Source organism: Crinia signifera, chromosome 3 (genome assembly GCF_055691185.1).
Source record: "Crinia signifera chromosome 3, ASM5569118v1, whole genome shotgun sequence".
NCBI lineage: Eukaryota > Metazoa > Chordata > Amphibia > Anura > Myobatrachidae > Crinia > Crinia signifera.
In genome coordinates, this window is record NC_139219.1 from 314,828,797 (window position 1) to 314,848,968 (window position 20,172).

General features: G+C 45.2%; 1 protein-coding gene and 1 long non-coding RNA gene across 2 annotated transcripts in view; one reads left to right on the top strand and one right to left on the bottom strand.

The window, feature by feature from the left end:
* CYP39A1 (cytochrome P450 family 39 subfamily A member 1) overlaps positions 1-20,172 on the top strand; it is a 56,298-nt gene that overhangs the window by 9,600 nt on the left and 26,526 nt on the right. The window contains exons 2-6 of the mRNA XM_083178677.1: positions 8,755-8,890; positions 10,300-10,474; positions 13,806-13,955; positions 18,767-18,860; positions 19,824-19,919. Coding sequence (XP_083034803.1) covers positions 8,755-8,890; positions 10,300-10,474; positions 13,806-13,955; positions 18,767-18,860; positions 19,824-19,919 — 651 coding nt within the window. The remainder of the gene's footprint in view (positions 1-8,754; positions 8,891-10,299; positions 10,475-13,805; positions 13,956-18,766; positions 18,861-19,823; positions 19,920-20,172) is intronic.
* LOC146064799 (uncharacterized) lies at positions 295-7,621 on the bottom strand. Its single transcript, XR_014471854.1, has 2 exons — positions 7,193-7,621; positions 295-2,870 (listed from the first exon to the last, which is right to left on the bottom strand). It is a non-coding gene; the product is annotated as an uncharacterized LOC146064799 (long non-coding RNA).

Here is a 20,172-nt window from a genome sequence, read left to right on the forward strand (position 1 = left end):
ATAACCTACGTACAGTAGTCATACATCTTCCCCTGCAGCTGCTATACAGTCTGCACAGCACTGAAACACTCTGAATAAAGCAGTATTTGTACACATCCGCTGTATATTGTTCTAGGCTGCCGAGTGGGAATAAGTTCATTTAGTCTCTGTAGCTCTGTTGGCAAATCGATCATGCGCCGATGTATCGATTTCCTTATCTATTAATTACCTTATTTGACCTCAGTGTGAAGACCCCTTAGAGCTCCGTGAGAGCGTAACCTTATATGATATGACCAGAGAGGAGGACCACAGATACAAGGTTTAGCTCTGATTTAATTATGACAAATCGACATATTTATACATAACATACAACACTGGTTCAATTACATGATTGGATAATATTTGGTGCAGAGGTAGGGGAATAACAACATAGAGGTGGGGTGGCTTATACGTCGCCTTACAGGGGAGTAGCATTCGTTAGTTATGAGAAATCACAGAATGTACTATTCCATAGAAGTTACAAAGTACGGGAAAGCAAGCGAGTACTGGAAACAAGCCAGAACATAACTTCTTGAGATAAGCGGGAACAAAGACTATTAACACAGAGAAACAAGATGGCTGATTAACCCTTCACAGAGAAACAAGATGGCTGATTAACCCTTCAATCCCCTCTTAGAATCAATGTCCTTTTTAGACAATTTGATTCTTATAGATGGCATCTTGTTTGGTACGGTGAATTTTGACATATTCACCATAATCTTCTGGTGAGGGAGGGCTTTTGGCAAGATCAGTGTACATAGCAGGTGTTACATTATCCAGGTACTTGGAACCAATCTTCTTGCATATGGGAAAGACACAATATCCTACTATCATAAGTACAATAATTATAATGAGGATAAATATGCCTATTTGTGTTAGTGCGTGTTTCCAATCATTTAACCTTACCTATGTACACACAGGTTCCTCCTTTCTCGGCAAGCATCATATCTAAAGCCATGCGATTCTGAAATGTTATTTGTGATGTAGCTTCTAACTGTTCAGCAATACCTTTCAAAGCGTCCCTAGTATCATTAACGAAGCGCTGTTGATTATAATATATGTAATTTATCCAGTTCACATTTTTATTGATGGTTACCTGGGGAAGCAGGGACTCGAAGCCGGCAGCGACCTCATCACGAGCCTTAAATTCTTTAGGAACTCCCCGGGGAACACCAATAGTGTCTATGTATATGTGTGGATCGAAGCTTTCCTTTGGAGCTTCTCTTTTGTTTCTGGAGTTTGTGGTAGGTTTATCTGTGGGAGGAGGCTCAGGCAAATCGGCTGGGAGAATGTGTATGGGCATAATGATCTTTGCCAGGGCACACTCTCCTTTCCAAGGATTATCCAGCTTTGTCCTGAGTCTCATGTCTCCACAAATAAAATAAATGTCTCCTAATGATTTTTTCATGGTGGGTATACTGATATGTCTTCGTTCAGCACAATACCCATCAGGAAACAATTTCAGATCTACAGTGTTTTGTGCAGTGCTGTTTGAGTAATAACATGTATAATTACCAGGATAAATGGTTATGGTACTACCAGGATTGGTATTCTTTACCATTATGGGATATTCTTTCTTCCATTGTTCACATTTGGTTTCTTCTACAATAGTATCAGTATACAGGCTAAAGAAACATTTATCTTGGTCTGAAGGTATGTGTAGGGGCACCGTACCCAAGTGGGGTCTGGATTTTCCACACACATAACAATCAGTTTGATTAACTTTACGTGCATTATATTTCATCCATTCTAGCCAATAATTTACGTCAGATAACCCAGTCTCTATGGCTATAGTGTCTTCGTAAGTGGGGTTGTTAATGGCTAACATTTCATTAAAAGTAGTGACATGTGGTTTAAAGAATGATGGTGGTGTTTTAGGTTTTACAGTGGTTTTGAGGGCGGTGTATTCTGGGTTATCATACATGTCTTTTAAATGAAATCTTCCCCTTGGGCCCCCGCTTTCTCCTGATTGATATTTGCCCATGACATATAGTCCGGCATCGCCGGGGGCCGGGTTTTCTAGGTTAATGATAAATTGGCTATTGCAAGTGCCCTTTTTTCGTAGGGACATACGGGTTAGTAAGGATCGACCATGGGACCATTTATGGAGGCCAACATCGGGGCAATATCCCCAGTCTTGGCTGCTCTCAAAAACAGTAGTATCTGCTCTAGTGTTCCACCCAACAGCCCCCCATGAGTTGCAAGAATCTCCCCAGTAAGCGCTGGTGACACAGACATATACATGACTTACTGCGTGTGGAGTATGGTGAACATTGCACAGCCATGGCAATGGTGGTTCTCCTCGGTTGCCGCCTTGATTATTTGAACAAAGTACAATATCACAATAAGAAAATATAAAAGTAACGACAGTTGTACTAGAAGAATTATACCAGAAGGTAAAACGTCCATCATTCTGAGTAATATCAACTTCAGCAAAACAGTTATAAAGAACAAGCCCGAGTAAAGTCGCTAGGGCTAAGGTGGAGGGAATCATGTCCTATGTCGTTGTCCTCGGCTTCAGAATGTTGTATTTCTGATTCCTCGTCACTTCCAACCGGCAGTTCTTCTCCAAGTTGGAGGTCAGAGCCACTGGCCCTCGTTATTACCTCTCTCGTCCCGTCTGTGTCAGTCTCGGGATCGGTGTCGACCTCTGTGTTGACGTGTGGTGGAGGTGGAATTTTCTTCACTCTGGATGCATGGATCCACGTTGGTCCTTCGTCGGTGAGGACAGTCGTCCTGGTAACCGCGACCACTTCTGTTTCTGGACCGTAGGTGAAATCTCCTGGATGTTTATTTCTGGGTAGGATCTTTACAACGACCTTGTCTCCAACCCTAAATGGGTGAGTGGGTATCTGTGGATGAGAAGGATTCTTAAAGATAACATTTTGTTCAACTTCATTAAGTTTCTGTATTAGGGATCTGACATACTCTTCTCTTATTATTTCTAAGTCTCCTTCTGTGGTAACTAAAGGGTTCTTTGCCCAGGGAGTGGGGAAAGGTCTGCCCATCAGTACTTCAAAGGGGGAGTAACCTAGAGTCTTTTGTGGAGTCATTCTCTGTGGGTGATATGGAATGTGAAACTTCCATTCTATTTGCAGTGCTTTGACTAGTTCTGCTGTGACTTTGGCTGTGAAGGCTGAACCTTTATCGCTATTGATTTGGAGCGGGCATCCTCAGCGCGGAATGATCTCTCGCGTGAGTATGCGGGCTACTGTTTTTGCATCTTCTGATTTAGTGGGATAAGCTTCCTGCATTATTGATATGTGTAAAATCTATTTGAAGATGTGTGAAAGGTGTGGTTGGGTATTCTAGATGTTGGTGTCTTGCTTTATTTGGGTTGTTTGGGTTGTTTCTAAGACACACTATACATCTACTGATGTACTGTTTTACAAGTTCTTTGGCATTAGTAATGTAGAAATCATTGGAGAGGAGTAAAGTAGTTGTTACTATACTATGGTGTCCTACTCCGTGGTAATGTACTATGAACAATGATGCACTGGTTTGGGGTATACATGGTTTCCCCTCTTTGCAGATTAATCCAGTCCGTGGATTCTTCTGCAGTATTGGATATGTCCAATCTGATAGATCTGAATTAGAGGCAGCAGCCTGTAATTCTGTCAGTAGGTATGTATCATCTAGCGAAGGAGGCGAGATGACAGCAAGAGTGAGGTTATATGTTGTTATAGTGGCAGCACGTTTAGCAGCGGTATCAGCGAGAGCGTTGCCCTTGCTGATATCATCCTTTCCTCCAGTGTGTGCTTTACAATGAAGGATGGCAATTTGAGATGGTAATGTAATTGCGTGTAAGAGATCTGTGATGAGTTGCGCATGTGATATGCCTTTCCCATCAGCGCCAGTGAAGCCTCGGCGTTGCCTGAACAACTCCGTAAGCGTATTTGGAGTCTGTGTAAATTGTGACAGGTTTGTTTTTGTAAATGTGACAAGCTCGAGTGAGTGCAATGAGTTCTGCAGCTTGTGCTGACTGTAAGGGGACTGTCTTTGCTTCAAGGGTGGTGTTTGGAAGTTTAACCACTGCATATCCTGCCTGGTACGTGTTGTCATTGGGACGGCTGCAGGAGTCGTCAACAAATATTATGTCGGCATCGGGAATAGGCACAGTCGACATGTCTTGTCTGGGTGAAGTTTCTGAGTCAATTGTCAGAGTACAGTCATGTTGAGGCGGCGCCTAGTCGTCAGGTCCTTTAAGACCTAAAAGTGCGTTTAGTACAGGGACAGGTCCTTCTGAGTTTGTTGCGTATTTTACAGTGAGAGAAGGATTCCCTAGTAGGAGTACTTCATAGCCGCTGAGTCTTTGGGCAGACATGTGTTGTGTGTGTAGACCTTTGAGGATGGAGAGGACATTATGTGTGGTATGTAACACAGTGGGATGTCCTAATGTAAGTGATGTGGACATCTCAACAACCATTGCACAGGCAGCCAGTGCTCGAAGACAAGCTGGCATTCCTTGCACAGTGACAGGCATTACCTTTGAAAAGAATGCGACTGGGCGCATTTTGCCTCCATGAAGTTGGGTCAGTACACCCGCCATAGTTGTACATGTGTCCCTTGCAAACAAGTGAAATGATAACATATAGTCCGGGAGACCAAGCGCGGGACTCTGTACTAACATTTCTTTCAATTTTTTTTAAATGCAGAATACATTTCATCTGACCATTGTATAACCTTGGGTTTGTCTTTGAGTGTGCATTGTCTCAAGATATTATCATAATAGGAACAATCAGAAATCCACTGTCTGCAGTAACTTACCATACCCAAGAAAGACAACATATCCTTCTGGGTAGTTGGGGTGACCAAGCCCAATACAGACTGTATGCGTTGTGGACTGATTTTCCTTTCTCCCTCAGAGAGTACAAAACCCAGGTAATTGACATGCGTTTTACACCATTGCAATTTTGCTCTTGACACTTTGTGTCCACATTCTGCTAACCAGTTTAACAATGAGATTCCATCTAACCGGCTGGTCTCCTCGGTGACACTACAGAGAAGCAGATCATCTGCATACTGTAGCAGGACAGAACTATGGGGGGGGTGCCATGGAGCCAATGTGGCTTGGAGGACTATGCTATAGACCACGGGAGAGTCAATATAGCCTTGGGGTAAACGACACCACATTAATTGTTTACCTTTAAATGAAAAAGCAAAGAGTAATTGGGTCTCTGTGTCAATAGGAATACTTGAAAAACGCATTTTTTTAAAGTCTATGACACTAAAGAAAGCTGCGTTTGCAGGGATGGCTGAGATGAGTGAATTGATGTCAGGTACTATGGGTGCAATAGGAACAGTCTTTTGCAGTTCACCATCATAGTTAAGGGAACATAGAACACTGGTAGTGGCCCCACTGTCTACTAGGAAGGACAGTTTCTTATCATCTACATATAATGTGATGAGGGGAGAATCTTCCCAGTGAGTAGTGAACTATACAAAAGATGGGATACCCTCCTCCGGGCCCCGTCAATGGGTAGGGTCGGTCCAGTCAACTCTGAAAAGTACGCTTTCTTGAGGTGGTGTAGGACCCTGTCGGGAAAGCCCTTGTTGGGGTCTTGGCGTGCAAGGTTGTTGTGGTTTCCGAGAAGGGAAAGGGCAATCTCTAGCCCAGTGTGTGTTCTGGCCACAGTTGAAACAAGTAGTCTGTTTATGAACTGCGCCAGTGTTGTTGTAATCCCTGGTGTATGGTGGTGCACGAAAGGTTTGGTTCTGTGGAGGCCTTAAAGGTCTCCTGTTACTTTGTGGGGGTCCCCTATTTTGTCTATTGGGCGGACCCTTATTACTGTTCTGGAAGTTGTGAGTAGAGGAAACTGCAGTTTTCCTCATGTCAAAACAACCAGCTGATTCTTTCTCATACAAATAATCACTGAATTGTGGGCATGTCTCGTTAGGTAGGGGAGGTGGATATGTTACAGTCTTTTTACTTTGTTTTGAATCCATGTTTATGTACAGTTCTATTATGATTCCGTGTGAATGTTTTCCACTTTTTGATTTGTTGTTGATGACTATAATCTTCACTAAGATCTATGAAGTTTAGAATCTGGCTACTTTCTGGTAATTGTTTTATTTGTTCAATAGATTTTGGACAAATAATGGGATAGGTGAAAAGATTGATTGGTAGATCTGTCACGAAGAAAGGATAGAGTTGATCAATATATTTACTGGTGATTTCTGTGCGTAAGTGACAACCTACTATGAGGACTGCCTCACACACAGTGCCATTAGAGAATGTTTTAATTGTGGATTTAAATCTTATCCTTTGTTTGTTGACAGATACCAATATTGAATAATATTCTGGATTCTTATACCACAATATTAAACTACTTTGGCAACTATTGCAATTTCCTATCGGTGGACATTCATAATCTGACATGTAATATGAGAGCGTGAAAAGATTCAAAGTGTATTAGATCAGGGGCACCGTCACAGAGAGGCAGGTAAAACCTGTTGCAGCAGACTGTGAGGGTTAGTCTTTATCCAAACACTTATAGAATCATGTATTCACTTTAGACATCTCATAAATTGTTATTTATATATGGTTTGTTAGTGGAACCACAGACTGTCTACGTGACAGTGGATAGAGTCCAGTGGTTATAATGTGAAAACTGTATATGAAGCCTCACGTTGCGTTACTCCGAAGGGGAGAACATAAGTCCGCAAGTCTGTTGGCATACAGTAATCAATGAGACAATAGAGTTATTGTGCGTGAACTTACCAACCGCACGGTTTACAAAGAAATACAGATATCACAAGTGTGTATACTTACCAATCACACAAGGATATTGAAATAAGAAAAACTTATACTTCAAACTAAACATAGTAAAGAAATTTGGCCAATGAAATAGTGGGTGTTCAAAATGAGGTTCTATTTGGATAAAGACCCGTGGTCTCTTCGTACACCAAGTACGGTATCTGATCCTAGATCAGTGTGTACACAAAACAAAGATAGAAGATTTTAACTTCTATGAACTGACATCCGATATCCCCCAGGGATAGAGTCATAGGTTCAGGATCGAGTTTGTCCGTAACCTCACAGCGGTCTCAGATTAGACTTTTGGAGTCTGCTGACAACCGTGTAGGAATGAACTTCGAATCCCGCGGCGAGCCCCCAGCTCTGTTGGCAAATCGATCATGCGCCGATGTATCGATTTCCTTATCTATTAATTACCTTATTTGACCTCAGTGTGAAGACCCCTTAGAGCTCCGTGAGAGCGTAACCTTATATGATATGACCAGAGAGGAGGACCACAGATACAAGGTTTAGCTCTGATTTAATTATGACAAATCGACATATTTATACATAACATACAACACTGGTTCAATTACATGATTGGATAATATTTGGTGCAGAGGTAGGGGAATAACAACATAGAGGTGGGGTGGCTTATACGTCGCCTTACAGGGGAGTAGCATTCGTTAGTTATGAGAAATCACAGAATGTACTATTCCATAGAAGTTACAAAGTACGGGAAAGCAAGCGAGTACTGGAAACAAGCCAGAACATAACTTCTTGAGATAAGCGGGAACAAAGACTATTAACACAGAGAAACAAGATGGCTGATTAACCCTTCACAGAGAAACAAGATGGCTGATTAACCCTTCATAGCTTATCTTCCAGAATGAAATGACTACATACCCCTGACTGATGCAAAATGTGGTGTAATAGGCATTTCACGTGTCCGTCATATCACCTGTATGGAACACATTACATTTGTAATTCATGATAAACATTTATTAATGAGTGGAGAGAGATAAACATTGTCCGACTTTGCAGCCACCACAGAGGCTTGTCCAGCCATTCGAGAGGACATAGCCTGCAGACAGCATGTATACTACTGCAAGGCACTTTGGGCCTTATTCTGGTTCACTCTCAGAAGCAAATTCCTTCTCAAATAGACAAAACCATGTGCACTGCAGGTGGGGCAGATGTAACCTGTGCAGAGAGATTTAGGTGAATTATTTTGTTTCTGTGCAGGGTAAATACTGACTGCTTTATTTCTACACTGCAATATAGATCTCACTTTGTAGTAAACCCCCCACCCAAATCTAACTCTTTCTGCGGAAGTAACATCTACCCCACCTGCAGTGCACATGGTTTTGTCCATTTGAGAATGAACCAGAATAACCCCCTATGGCCCTCCAGCTGTTGTGTGTAGTTTCACAACAGCTGGAGGGCCTCAGTTTGGCCATGCCTGCAGTAGCGGATGCTAGGGTATATAATGCCACTTGTTTTGGAGGGGGGAAAAAACGTGAAAAACTCATGTCAATTTTTTTTACTCTTGGCCTTCCCCTTGTCAACCTATTGCTTATGTCTTCCTAATTTATATGTATAGATATAAAAATCTGATATAGAGTATCAGTCTCTGAAGGCCTCTCTAACATGCACCACCTTGAAACTGGTATAGAACGCTAACACATTATAAACACATCTCAATATTACTGATCGGAAACGTATTTCCAATGTGTTATCCTCATTTGGTAACTACAGGTCTGAAATTGCATATACAATAAATATAACATGGTATTTCCATTTCTTGGACATACTTGAATTCCCACCCAGTAACTAAAAAAAAGCCCCTGATGAAGTCTCCGTGGAGAAGAAATGCGTTGGGTACTTCTGTGTTTCATTCCAAACCTTAACCTTTGGCTGAAGATATTAATATTTGGAAGGGGCTGTGCTAGAACATTATTCTAACAATGACTGAAGTGTGGATTTTTTTCCTTGGTCAGTATGGTCCGGTCTTCACAGTGATGGCGGCAGGGAACAGGCTTACATTTGTGAGTGGGGATGAAGGAATATCTGCCTTTTTCACGTCCAAGAATGTAAACTTCCCACAAGCTGTGCAGAAACCTGTCCAGTATACAGGTAAGTCATAGGGCGGTATTCAATGAGGCTGATTCAACAGGTTTTTATGGCGATTTTGTGCTGTAAGGCGAATTTCTGACTAAAACGGTGAATCACCCTATTCAATGACCAGATGGCGAATACATTTCAAGGTTTTTTTCACCATGATTCACCGAGTAGCAATCGCTATCTTTTTATGGTGAAGTGGAAGGTAAACTTTTAAAATAGTGTTTTGTTTTTTACAATTGGTGTAAAAAAATCTGGAATTTTATTCTGAGGAGGGGCATGCTATTTTTTATTAATGTGCTGTAAGCACATTAATATATATTTAATAAAAAAAATATATATATTTTTTTTTTTACACAGACCAGCCAGCAGGGGGCCGGAGCCGAGCCGCTCATTAGATATTCATATATTCACTTCACCCGATCATTACATATGCATGATCGGGTGTAGTGAATATACCCGGTCCCCTGCTGGCACCCCCGGGGGGCAGCCTGTACTGCCTAGCACCCGGAGAGCCCACCTCCCCCCCACAAACATTCTGGGGCAGGCGGGGAGACTTCCATCTCCCTGCCTGCCACCGTCCTCAGGCTCCCTTCGGTGTTCGCCGCAGGAGCTCATATTCGCCGGTCAGGGGCAGCGAGCCCCTGACTCTTTGAATACCGGAGCCGGCGAGGCTCCGGAACGTGGCGAATGTGCAGCGAATCCTTAACAGGATTCGCTGCACCTCGCCGGTATTCACATTGAATACCACCCATAGTGTGCATTAGGTTACTGTTGTGTTTCCTGTTTGATCAACCAATAGTATTATTTGGACAGTTTGCAGTGTATGCAAAACATCCATTCGCAAAGCGGTGGTGGGGTGTGGGGCGTTGCAAGGCTCGCTAAGCAGTGAAATAGCGCTGCTTAGCCAGCCAACCAAAATGACCCCCTTATTCTCGGCACAGAGAGGATAGGCCGCTCATCATATGGGATGTATTTTGTTACCAATGTTTATGCCCCAATATATTAGTTCATGTTTGAGTCGTACCTCCTGAATGTTTGTCAGATGGTGCTCAAAAATCTTTTCATTAAATCGATATAGGAAAATCTTGGCAATTTTGTATGATTAAAAGGTCGACATGGCCAAAAGTTCAACACAAAAAAGGGTCGACACCAAACAAGTTGACATAGAAAAGGGTCAACTTGATATTTCAGGTTTTTTTTCTATGTTGACATAGGTTGACATGTACGCCGTATAAGTGTATCAGGAGTCAGGGAGAAGTTTGCGAGTCTCCTGGATGCGCTGGGAGTCTTGTTAAGTATGATACGGGATCAGAGTATGAATATTACAGCCCTCGCTCTGCATAGACGACAGGTTCAGGGTGCTGCAGTAAATACCAGCAAATAATCACCTGCGTCTTCTCTTTTTTTATCACTTTAAAAAGCTTCCATTGAGAGGAAAAACTTCTTCAAGTCCCACAGCGCGATCCACGAGATGATGAAGCTGAGGCTGTCACAGAACAGGCTGAATGATCATGTGACCCGTCTGTGCAGTGAGTTCACTGTGCACCTAGGCCGGCTGGGTACTCAGGGCACTGAGGATCTCTATGACTTGGTAAGGTAAGGTGGTTTATGCTGCATTGACGATGAGCGATTTGGCCGATGCCTCAGTGTTATCTAGTGCGTAGATTCGTAGGCCTAGAAGGTTGGCTTTGCAGTTAAAGCAGAAGGGAGGAGTTAACAGAGTGAGAACATCACCGGTAAAGGTCGCCGTACAGATGGATTTACAAATCTTTCACACAGAAAAGCAAATAGAAACGCTTGACCCGATAATTTGGTTTTCTGTGTGAAAGGGGAGAGGGGTCTGACTGGGGCTGGCAAAACAACCCTGCACTCTAAAAATCGGGACTTTGCAGGTTTGCAGCAGAAATGTAGGGCATGGCTTCATCGGGAAGGGGCATGGCCACATAATAACACCAATTCACATTACACCACACAGTAGTGTCCATTATGCACACTGCACCAGGTAGAGCCCTTAGACAGACTGTGCTAGGATTATGCACACAATAATGCCCATTACACATTGTGCCACACACCATAATGCCCATTACACATTGTGCCATACACCATAATGCCCATTACACATTGTGCCATACACCATAATGCCCATTACACATTGTGCCACACACCATAATGCCCATTACACATTGTGCCACACACCATAATGCCCATTACACATTGTGCCACACGCCATACTGCCCATTACACATTGTGCCACACACCATAATGCCCATTACACATTGTGCCATACACCATAATGCCCATTACACATTGTGCCATACACCATAATGCCCATTACACATTGTGCCATACACCATAATGCCCATTACACATTGTGCCATACACCATAATGCCCATTACACATTGTGCCACACACCATAATGCCCATTACACATTGTGCCACACACCATAATGCCCATTACACATTGTGCCACACACCATAATGCCCATTACACATTGTGCCGTACACCATAATGCCCGTTACACATTGTGCCACACACCATAATGCCCATTACACATTGTGCCACACACCATAATGCCCATTACACATTGTGCCACACACCATAATGCCCATTAAACATTGTGCCTTTACACTTGGGCTCAGGGGCAAGGGGAACATTTTATTTTGTCATCATTGTTCTTCATTCATTTGTTTATACAATATAAACGGTATAAATTTACTTATAGTGACAGTCTCTATGGCAAGATAAGGAGGAGACCAGGAATGTCTGACAGCCATGTAGTGCAAGGAGAATGAACATGTATTTGTATAGCTAGATGCACTGAAATTAGGGATCAGAACTTTACATACCCCACAACTGTTCCAATGTTAGGAAGTCAGTCCCTATTTTTACAGGTGCACACCCTATGTGGCCTACAATGTCTTGGGAGACTGCCCTAGAAGGAGCGACGACTGCTTGCACTCTCCCAGAATAGCTGCAGGTAGGCAGATGGTTTTGGGGGACCCATTGGATAGCCTAAAACTCATACCTTCACCAACTCATCCATAACCAATGCATACCTCCCAACATTTTAAATAAGTAAACCAGGATAGCTGCGCGTGCCTAAGATGCGCACCCAAATTTAGGGGGCAGGGCTTAGCAACAAGGGGGCTTGCCATGCAAATCGCTTCATTCCCAGAAGGACACACCCCCGTTTTTGCCGCTGTGGGGGCCTGACCAGTGGCTCTGTATTCACCAGATGACAGGGGGGGGGGGGGGGCGGACTTCCAACTGCCCCACCCCCCACCATGGGACAATGCTGGCTCCGGGCAGGATGCGGGAACGTCCCCAAAAACCGTGACGTTCCCAGGGAAGCGGGACAGTTGGAAGGTATGCCAATGGCCGCTCCAGAGGAGGGGCTGCAGCACAGTTTAAAATTAAAATAGGGAATCACACCAACTGCCAGTGAGTCAGTTTGGAATGACAGTTGATCGTAGTGGGTGTGGCTCCCTTATTTGAAATTTTAACTGTGCTGCAGCCCCCCTGGATCTGCCACTGCCCATAACGAAAGTTCTAGGTAAAATTCTTCCTTGATGTATCAGGCTACGTGTTTCAATATAGTGTAATGTCATCCAGGTGCCTACCACTATGGGTATTTGTAGTACCAGCCATTCTTTTTGTTAGAATAGTTTGTTACTGAAAAGTTTTCAGGTACTTGTTTCCTAGCACGGCCACACCGATTTACATCGGGGTGGTCGTGTCGGAAAAATCGGGTCGATTGCATCGCATGCGATTTGGTCGCATGCGATGCGATCGACGCGACCGACCGATTTTCGACCCGATTTTTTTATTGAATGAAATGTAAATCGGGTCCCTGGGACCCGATTTTACATTGGATTCAATGTAAAATATTCCCAACCCCCCCAAATTTTACGGCATACACCCCACCCCACTATAGACGCCAACCCGAAGCGTGGCGAGCGCAGCGAGCCCGCGAGGGGCGGCGGTGCGCGTCCTCCGACCTTTTGATTCCCCTACTATCCACGTCGGCGTGGAGTTGAGAATAGAATAGTGTGGCGAGCGCAGCGAGCCACCGAGCCCGAAGCGTGGCGAGCGCAGCGAGCCCCGCGAGGGGACGCGTATACCTGTGAAGTTATACGCGTCTCCTCGCGGGGCTCGCTGCGCTCGCCACGCTTCGGGCTCGGTGGCTCGCTGCGCTCGCCACACTATTCTATTCTCAACTCCACGCCGACGTGGAAAGTAGGGGAATCAAAAGGTCGGAGGACGCGCACCGCCGCCCCTCGCGGGCTCGCTGCGCTCGCCACGCTTCGGGTTGGCGTCTATCGTGGGGTGACGACGGGGACATCTATAATGTGAAATGGGTCATATTGGCCCATTTCACATTTTTCACATTTTCTCACTATTTCAATGTTAAAAAATATTTTAACATTGAAGCCTATGGAAAAATCGGGGGCATCGCGTCGGGACCAATGTTAATGGTCCCGACCGACGCGATGCCCCCCGATATTTTACCTTTCCCGACACGATTTCAATGTTAAAATATTTTTTAACATTGAAGCCTATGGAAATATCGGGGGCATCGCGTCGGTCGCGTCGGGACCAATGTTAATGGTCCCGACCGACGCGATGCCCCCGATATTGTGTCCTAGCCGGCAAAATGGACCTGATTTCAAAGGAAATCGGGTCCATCGTATGGATCGTGTACCTTAACTTAAAGGTACACGATCCATAAGATTATGGCCGTGCTAGGAAACAAGTACCAGTTTTCATTTCAATGTCTTAATGGCAATTATACAGTCACTGTAACATTTCTCCTCCTCCACCCACACGTTTCACTATACATCATATAATGTGCTTTTGTGATCATGCAAATGTATAGTCATAGAAGGAAAGGAAAGTGACGTGTAGTATGTCGCTCCCATTGGCAGGCATGTCATGTATCCCGCCGTGGTGGACACCTTGTTTGGAAAAGGAATGTGTCCTACCAGTGATGACACCATAAAGGAATTTGAGGAGCATTTCCGCAGGTTTGATGAAGGCTTTGAGTATGGCTCACAGATACCAGAGTGGTTCTTAAGGTAAGTGATTCTTACGGTATTATATTCACACCTGCAAATTGTCCAGGTATTGGTGGGAGAGTCCTGAAGTGGGTACTCTGTGAGAAAAGGAGGTGTGGCCAGTGCTGTGTGGGTGTGGCCAGTGCTGTGTGGGTGTGGCCAGTGCTGTGTGGGCGTGTACATCCCCTACACCATGAGCCACAATGTCTCCCTCAAGTCTAAGACAATTGGCATAATTTTTTGAGGAAAATACTATTTTCATCGTTATGATATAGGTAGGTGCATATCATCATCCTATGTGATGGCTTCAGGGCCAGATGTAGCAAGCTTTAAAAAAAGTGATAAAGTGGAGAGTGATAAAAAAAACAGTCAATCAGCTCCTACCTGTCATTTTTCAAACCCAGCCTGTAACATGACAGTTAGGGGCTGGTTGGCTGGCTGTTTATCACTCTGCATTTTATCCCTTTTCGAAGCTTGATACATCTGGCCCTTAGTCCCATCTACCCTATTGTTAGACCTGCCCTAATCTACACAGCTCATTGATACTAAGGTCCTATAACTATTCTAGGAAAGTATTGTGGATGTTCTGGTCTGAACCAATATCAGGTCCTATGGGTGTTGGTATTTGTATATACTGTACAATTCTGGGACCAAAGCTGTGATATCACCTTGTTCCATATTGATAGCTATAGCTAATAGAGTTGGGTACGATATACTGTACTGGCAGGTCGGGTGCCGGCGGTCACAATACGACCCTGGCATCCTGACTGTTGTAATCCCTATTCCTAACTCTATTTCTAACTTTCCCTCCATACAGCCTCACCCTAATTGCTCCATCCCGCGGCCTTAACCCCCTGGCAGCCTACTCCTCCCTCCCTCAGCATCCTAAAACTAACCCTCCCCCTGCAGCCTAACCCTAACCTTTCTCCCCACAGCTTAACCCTAAACCTTCCTACAGCATATCTCATTCCCTGCAGCCTAACCCTCCTTATAGCTTAACCATAACCCTGCAGACACCCTAACCCTCCCTCCCCACTGCCCAATCCTAATCCCCTCTCCCATAGCCTATCCCTGATTCTCTTTCCCCACAGCCTAACCCTGATTCTCCCTCCCCACAGCCTAACCCTGATTCTCCCTCCCCACAGCCTAACCCTGATTCTCTCTCTCTCTCTCTTTACCCACAGCCTAACCCTGATTCTCCTTCCCCACAGCATAACCCTGACTCTCTCTCTCTCCCCACAGCCTAACCCTGATTCTCCTTCCCCACAGCATAACCCTGACTCTCTCTCTCTCCCCACAGCCTAACCCTGATTCTCTCTCCCCACAGCCTAACCCTCCCTCCCCACAGGCTAAACCAAATCATCCCTCCATACAGCCTAACCCTTCCCACAGCCTAAACCTAGCCCTCCCTATAGCTTAACAATAACCCTGCAGGAAGCCTAACCCTAATCCTCCCACAGCCTAACCCTGACTCTCTCTCTCTCTCCCTCCCCACAGCCTAACCCTAATCCTCCATATATGTTAACACTCCTTCTCCGCAGCCTGACCCTAACCTTCCCCGGCATGCAGCCCTTGTGCTTACGTTCATGATATCGGCTGTCGGGAATCCTGCAGTGACACAGGTGGGGGCGTGAGAAGGTCACTAGGTTGACACTCTGAATGTCGACATACATTAGGTTGACCACTAAAGGTCAACACTTGAAATAAGTCGACATAGGTAAGGTCGACATGATCGGAAGGTCAACACAAACATTAGGTCGACATGGGGAAGGTCGACAGTCAAAAGGTTGGCATGTTGTCTACCTTCCCATTGTCGACCTAATGCTTATGACGACCTTCCGACCCTGTTGACCTTAGCCATGTCAACCTATTTCATGTGTTGACCTAAGCCCTGTCGACCTAATGTATTTCCACCTTCATGGTGTCGACCCTATGACCCATACCTGTAAGGGCAACACTCCAATATGGACATATAGGAGGTTATTCTGGTTCACTGGAAATTTGCAGCCTTGCAAGTCCACCAGATGACACCCACGCCCCCTCGCACGCTGAGATCCCCCGCATGCATGCGATTGGATGATTTGCTTAACCAACCATTTGCAGCCTTGGGCGCGGATGGACGGTGACCATGGAATGATCCCTCCAGCGCTCGCAGATCTGAGACACCTCTGTGGTGTCTGAGATCCGCGGGTCACCTGTGCAGGAAGCGGGCGGGCAACTGACAACTGACATCCGCTGACGTCAGCACCTGTGTCATCAGGGAATTATCCAGCGTTATCATGGGAACGGCCAATGAAGCGTTGGGCGGAATAACCCGGCTCGCAAACCCACGAATAATCTATACGCTGTGACCGCTCGCACACAGCGGCTGCACATGCGCATAAATAACTATACGCAATGCGAATAAACCTGAATAAGGCCCATAGTTCTGTACATCAGTGCCGGTCAGGCTGCAGGTGAGAGGCAGCCAGAGGCCACGTACTGTGCACAGCTCCCTGTAGGAAGACCTTGTACTTTGCTGTGTATATGGTCACACTGCTGATAAAAGGTCATTTACTAGCTGCACAATACACCTGGGCTTATTTTCCCCACAGTCAGCAAAACGTATGTGTAAATATCTGCTCCAGGTCCCTGTCTCCATTCCATTTATTCAGCGTTACCCTGGAAGGGCGTTCTCCTCTCGCAGTACACTAGGGTGTATAAGCATCCTTACTGTAGATTACAGAAGGGCGCCATCAGCCTTATGGGAAATTCTTCTGGGAGAGCGCTGGGGATTGTGGGGCAGATTTATTAAGCTCGGTGAAGTGATAAACTATCTGGTTTTTATCACCGGCCAATCAGCTCCTAGCTGTGAAGTTACAGGCTTGGTTTGAAAAAATGACAGGTAGGAGCTGATTGGCCGGTGATAAAAACCAGACACTTTATCACTTCACCGAGCTTAATAAATCTGCCCCTCTATTTGAAATTCCTTTTACTGTTACTGTGTATTTATTACGTCTCTCCTGATTAATGCATCAGTTATTATATTATAAGAAATTGGAAGTCTAGACACACTAGGGATTATTTACTAAAATGGGAGTTCAGAGAAAGGGACAAGCACAAGGCCCGTCGAGCAGCGCTAAAGATGACACCGATTGATTGGAAATATATGAAATGTTTTACTCACATAAAATGAACATTAAAATACATATTAATACAATACACTATAACAATGTAGGGGGGGGGGGGGGAGTAAAAGTAAATTGGAATAAAGGTAAAAACAATAGCCAAGCCTCAATGGATATTATGCAATGTGGGGTGGAAACATTCACTGATTGCAGTTGATTGATGTATATTACCACATGTGGAACAGGTCCCAGGTTTGGTGGAGAATGAGCTGAAAGCCTCACAATAGATGTGGTATTGCTGGATCACCGCTGGAGGGTGTATCAGTCGCTGTAGCTCACTGGTGCATGTTACCCATTCAATGGGAGAAGTAGGTTGTTGTAAGAGTCACCGAGGAGTCCTTTAAAGCGAACCACCACCTTGGGTATCTCTGGATGGATAAGAGATTCTGGCTTCCGTGCACAGTAGATGATGGGCACATGTGAGTGCAGGGAAGTGTCTATCAGATGTCCCAAGTAAGCGGTGCTTTATCAAAGCTGCAGGACGCAGTGAAACGCGTTAGTTGCCTATCCCAGCCTCTGGACCCTACAATTCATTGCTTCCCACATTGTGGACTTCATTCTCCTTCCATTCAGAACCCCTTCACTCAGTGGCGGACACCGTGCACAGCTTACTTGGGACATAAATGATGCCCGTTCTCATGGCCCAGCGCCGCCATTGCCCCCATCCTCCCTTCCCCCACTGAGAAGGGCCCTGCGACTGGGTAACGAGCCACGGCCATTTGCAGTCGAGGGTTTGCACATGCGCAGATATGCGCATGCCCAAACCCCGACAATTTTGGAGATTGACTGAGTAGCACTGTCTGGTATAAGGAGTTGAAGGCTGCATGGGTGGAAGTTTGGGACATGAGAAAGATAATTATGGTACGAACTGGCACATTCCATTCTTCATACTCTCCCAGGATGCCAGAGTCACGGAAAGGTTCAGAGAAGAGGAGGCGTTCCTCTACTCTAATCCAAGGCCTCTACTCTACATTCGTCTCTCTCAACCCTACTGTGGTCTTCAGCACTGTCAACCACCCGATATTGCTACAAATCCTCCACTCCATCCACCTCGGACACCGCATTTTCCTTCACCCCACTTCCTATTCCTATCAGCTGGTTTGGCTTCCAAAACAACCTATGTGTTTATGACATCTAACATTAAATCTCCACCACTAACCTCTCACCCTCTGTCCTCTCATGTTTCCACCTGTCTATTGGCCACCTCCTCTTTGATGTCACAATAGTATCTGAAGCAGAATTCATTGTCTTTTTTTACTCCTCCAAAGTCCTCGTTTGCATTTCTCCACCCATCACCCCAGCTTTCCTTACCCCGAGTGGTGGTGGTAACTGGTTGGACTTGGAATATCACAGACAAACCCTGTTGACTGACAGAACACAACGTTTGATTTGATCTCACCTATAACACCGATAGCTGTTGGCATTTCTCCAAAACTTCAATTTATACTGATCTGCACATTTGCCAGTTGTTTATGCACCTGTCATTACTTGTTCATCCCAGCCGACAGCTTGGCTAGATGCCACGGCTTATTGAACCATGGATTATAGCGTCTCAATTATGTCTGCTTAAGTATATTGCTGATCAGAACTGATGAAACTTTCCGAGACGACTGTGCGGTGATCCAATAGATTATACGAGTTAATGGCTGGTTTTCTGTTTTGCAGAGATTGGTCCCAGTCCAAACAGTGGTTGTTGAATTTGTTTAAACGTATTGTATCTGAAGCCGAACAAAATAAACCTTCAGAGGACAGTGCTAAGGTACGGCCTTTTCCTTGACTCAAGAGCGATGGAAGCTGGGGGATGGGTAGAACATGACATTACCAACAGCCCCTTATTCTGCCTGTCTATCTAGACACATGTGGAATCCAGTGTTGTGGGTCTGTTTGGTAAGAAGTGGAATCCTGCTTTCAACATGACCTTTCTCTAAGGGGTTGCCCCATACTCTGGTGTTTCTGTACGGCAATACAAGAGAACAATCCAATCAAAACGTGTAGGACACGTAAACTCAATAAGGTGTTTTGGCATCGGTCAATGATGTGTGGCAGCAACTTAAGCGCAATGAAAAACCAGGCAATAGTTCAGGGCTTCTATACTCGTGTGGTGTTGTCTTATGGATGCCGCTTAAGAACACACTGGGATTTAGGGGTACGTTTACTAAGTTGGGGGTTCTGTTGAAGGTGGGATGTTGGCATGGAGTAAATCTATGTACCGCGTGAGGACATGCAGGAGAACACGGTAATGATGTTCCTGGCTTTGTGACTCCGCTACTGTAACCCTAACTATATCATTGCTCTGCAGTCTCATACCTCCCAACATGACCCATTCCAGGAGGGACAAGATGCTCTGTTTCTGGACATCCATGCCAGTGGCAGTTGCAGGGCTGCAGCACAGTCCAAAATTCAGATAGCGGAGTCCAACCAACTGCCACCCCAAATACTACAGTCTGGGAGTCATCAGCAGGTGTGGCTCCCCTATTTGAATTTGCGACAGTGGTGCAGTCCCACCTCTGCAACCGCAATGGGCAATGATGTCCAGGAGCAGAGCATTTTGTCCCTCCTGGAATGGGCCATGTTGGGAGGTATGCAGTCTTCATTTACTTTTTGATAGTTTATTGTCTGAATCTTGGTTTAGCCCATGTCCGCACCCCCCGGAGTGTTGGTAATTGTCCATATTTCATGTAAAACTGGCTATATTGTCACTAAGGCTTCCTCCTGTTCCCAGACCCTGCTGCACCATCTGCTGGACACTCTGAGTGGGAATTCCACTTATAACAACAGTCTGCTCCTGCTGTGGGCATCGCAGGCCAATGCCAACCCTGTAAGTACCAGCAGCCCATGTCCATTTCTCTTCGGATACAGCACCCCTTGCTGCGGCATATAACATTCTCAAGGTGCCCATACACAGGTCCAATTTGGCCTGATTCTGACGGATCCGGCCGACGGGATAGGGTGAAAAGCTGCCAAATCTGACCTATGTTGGCATCCGATCCGACGTGCGGTCCCCTGTGCATCAGACCCGGAGATCATACATGATGCACGTATGATCTCCGACCTTGCCCTCCTCTCTGTGG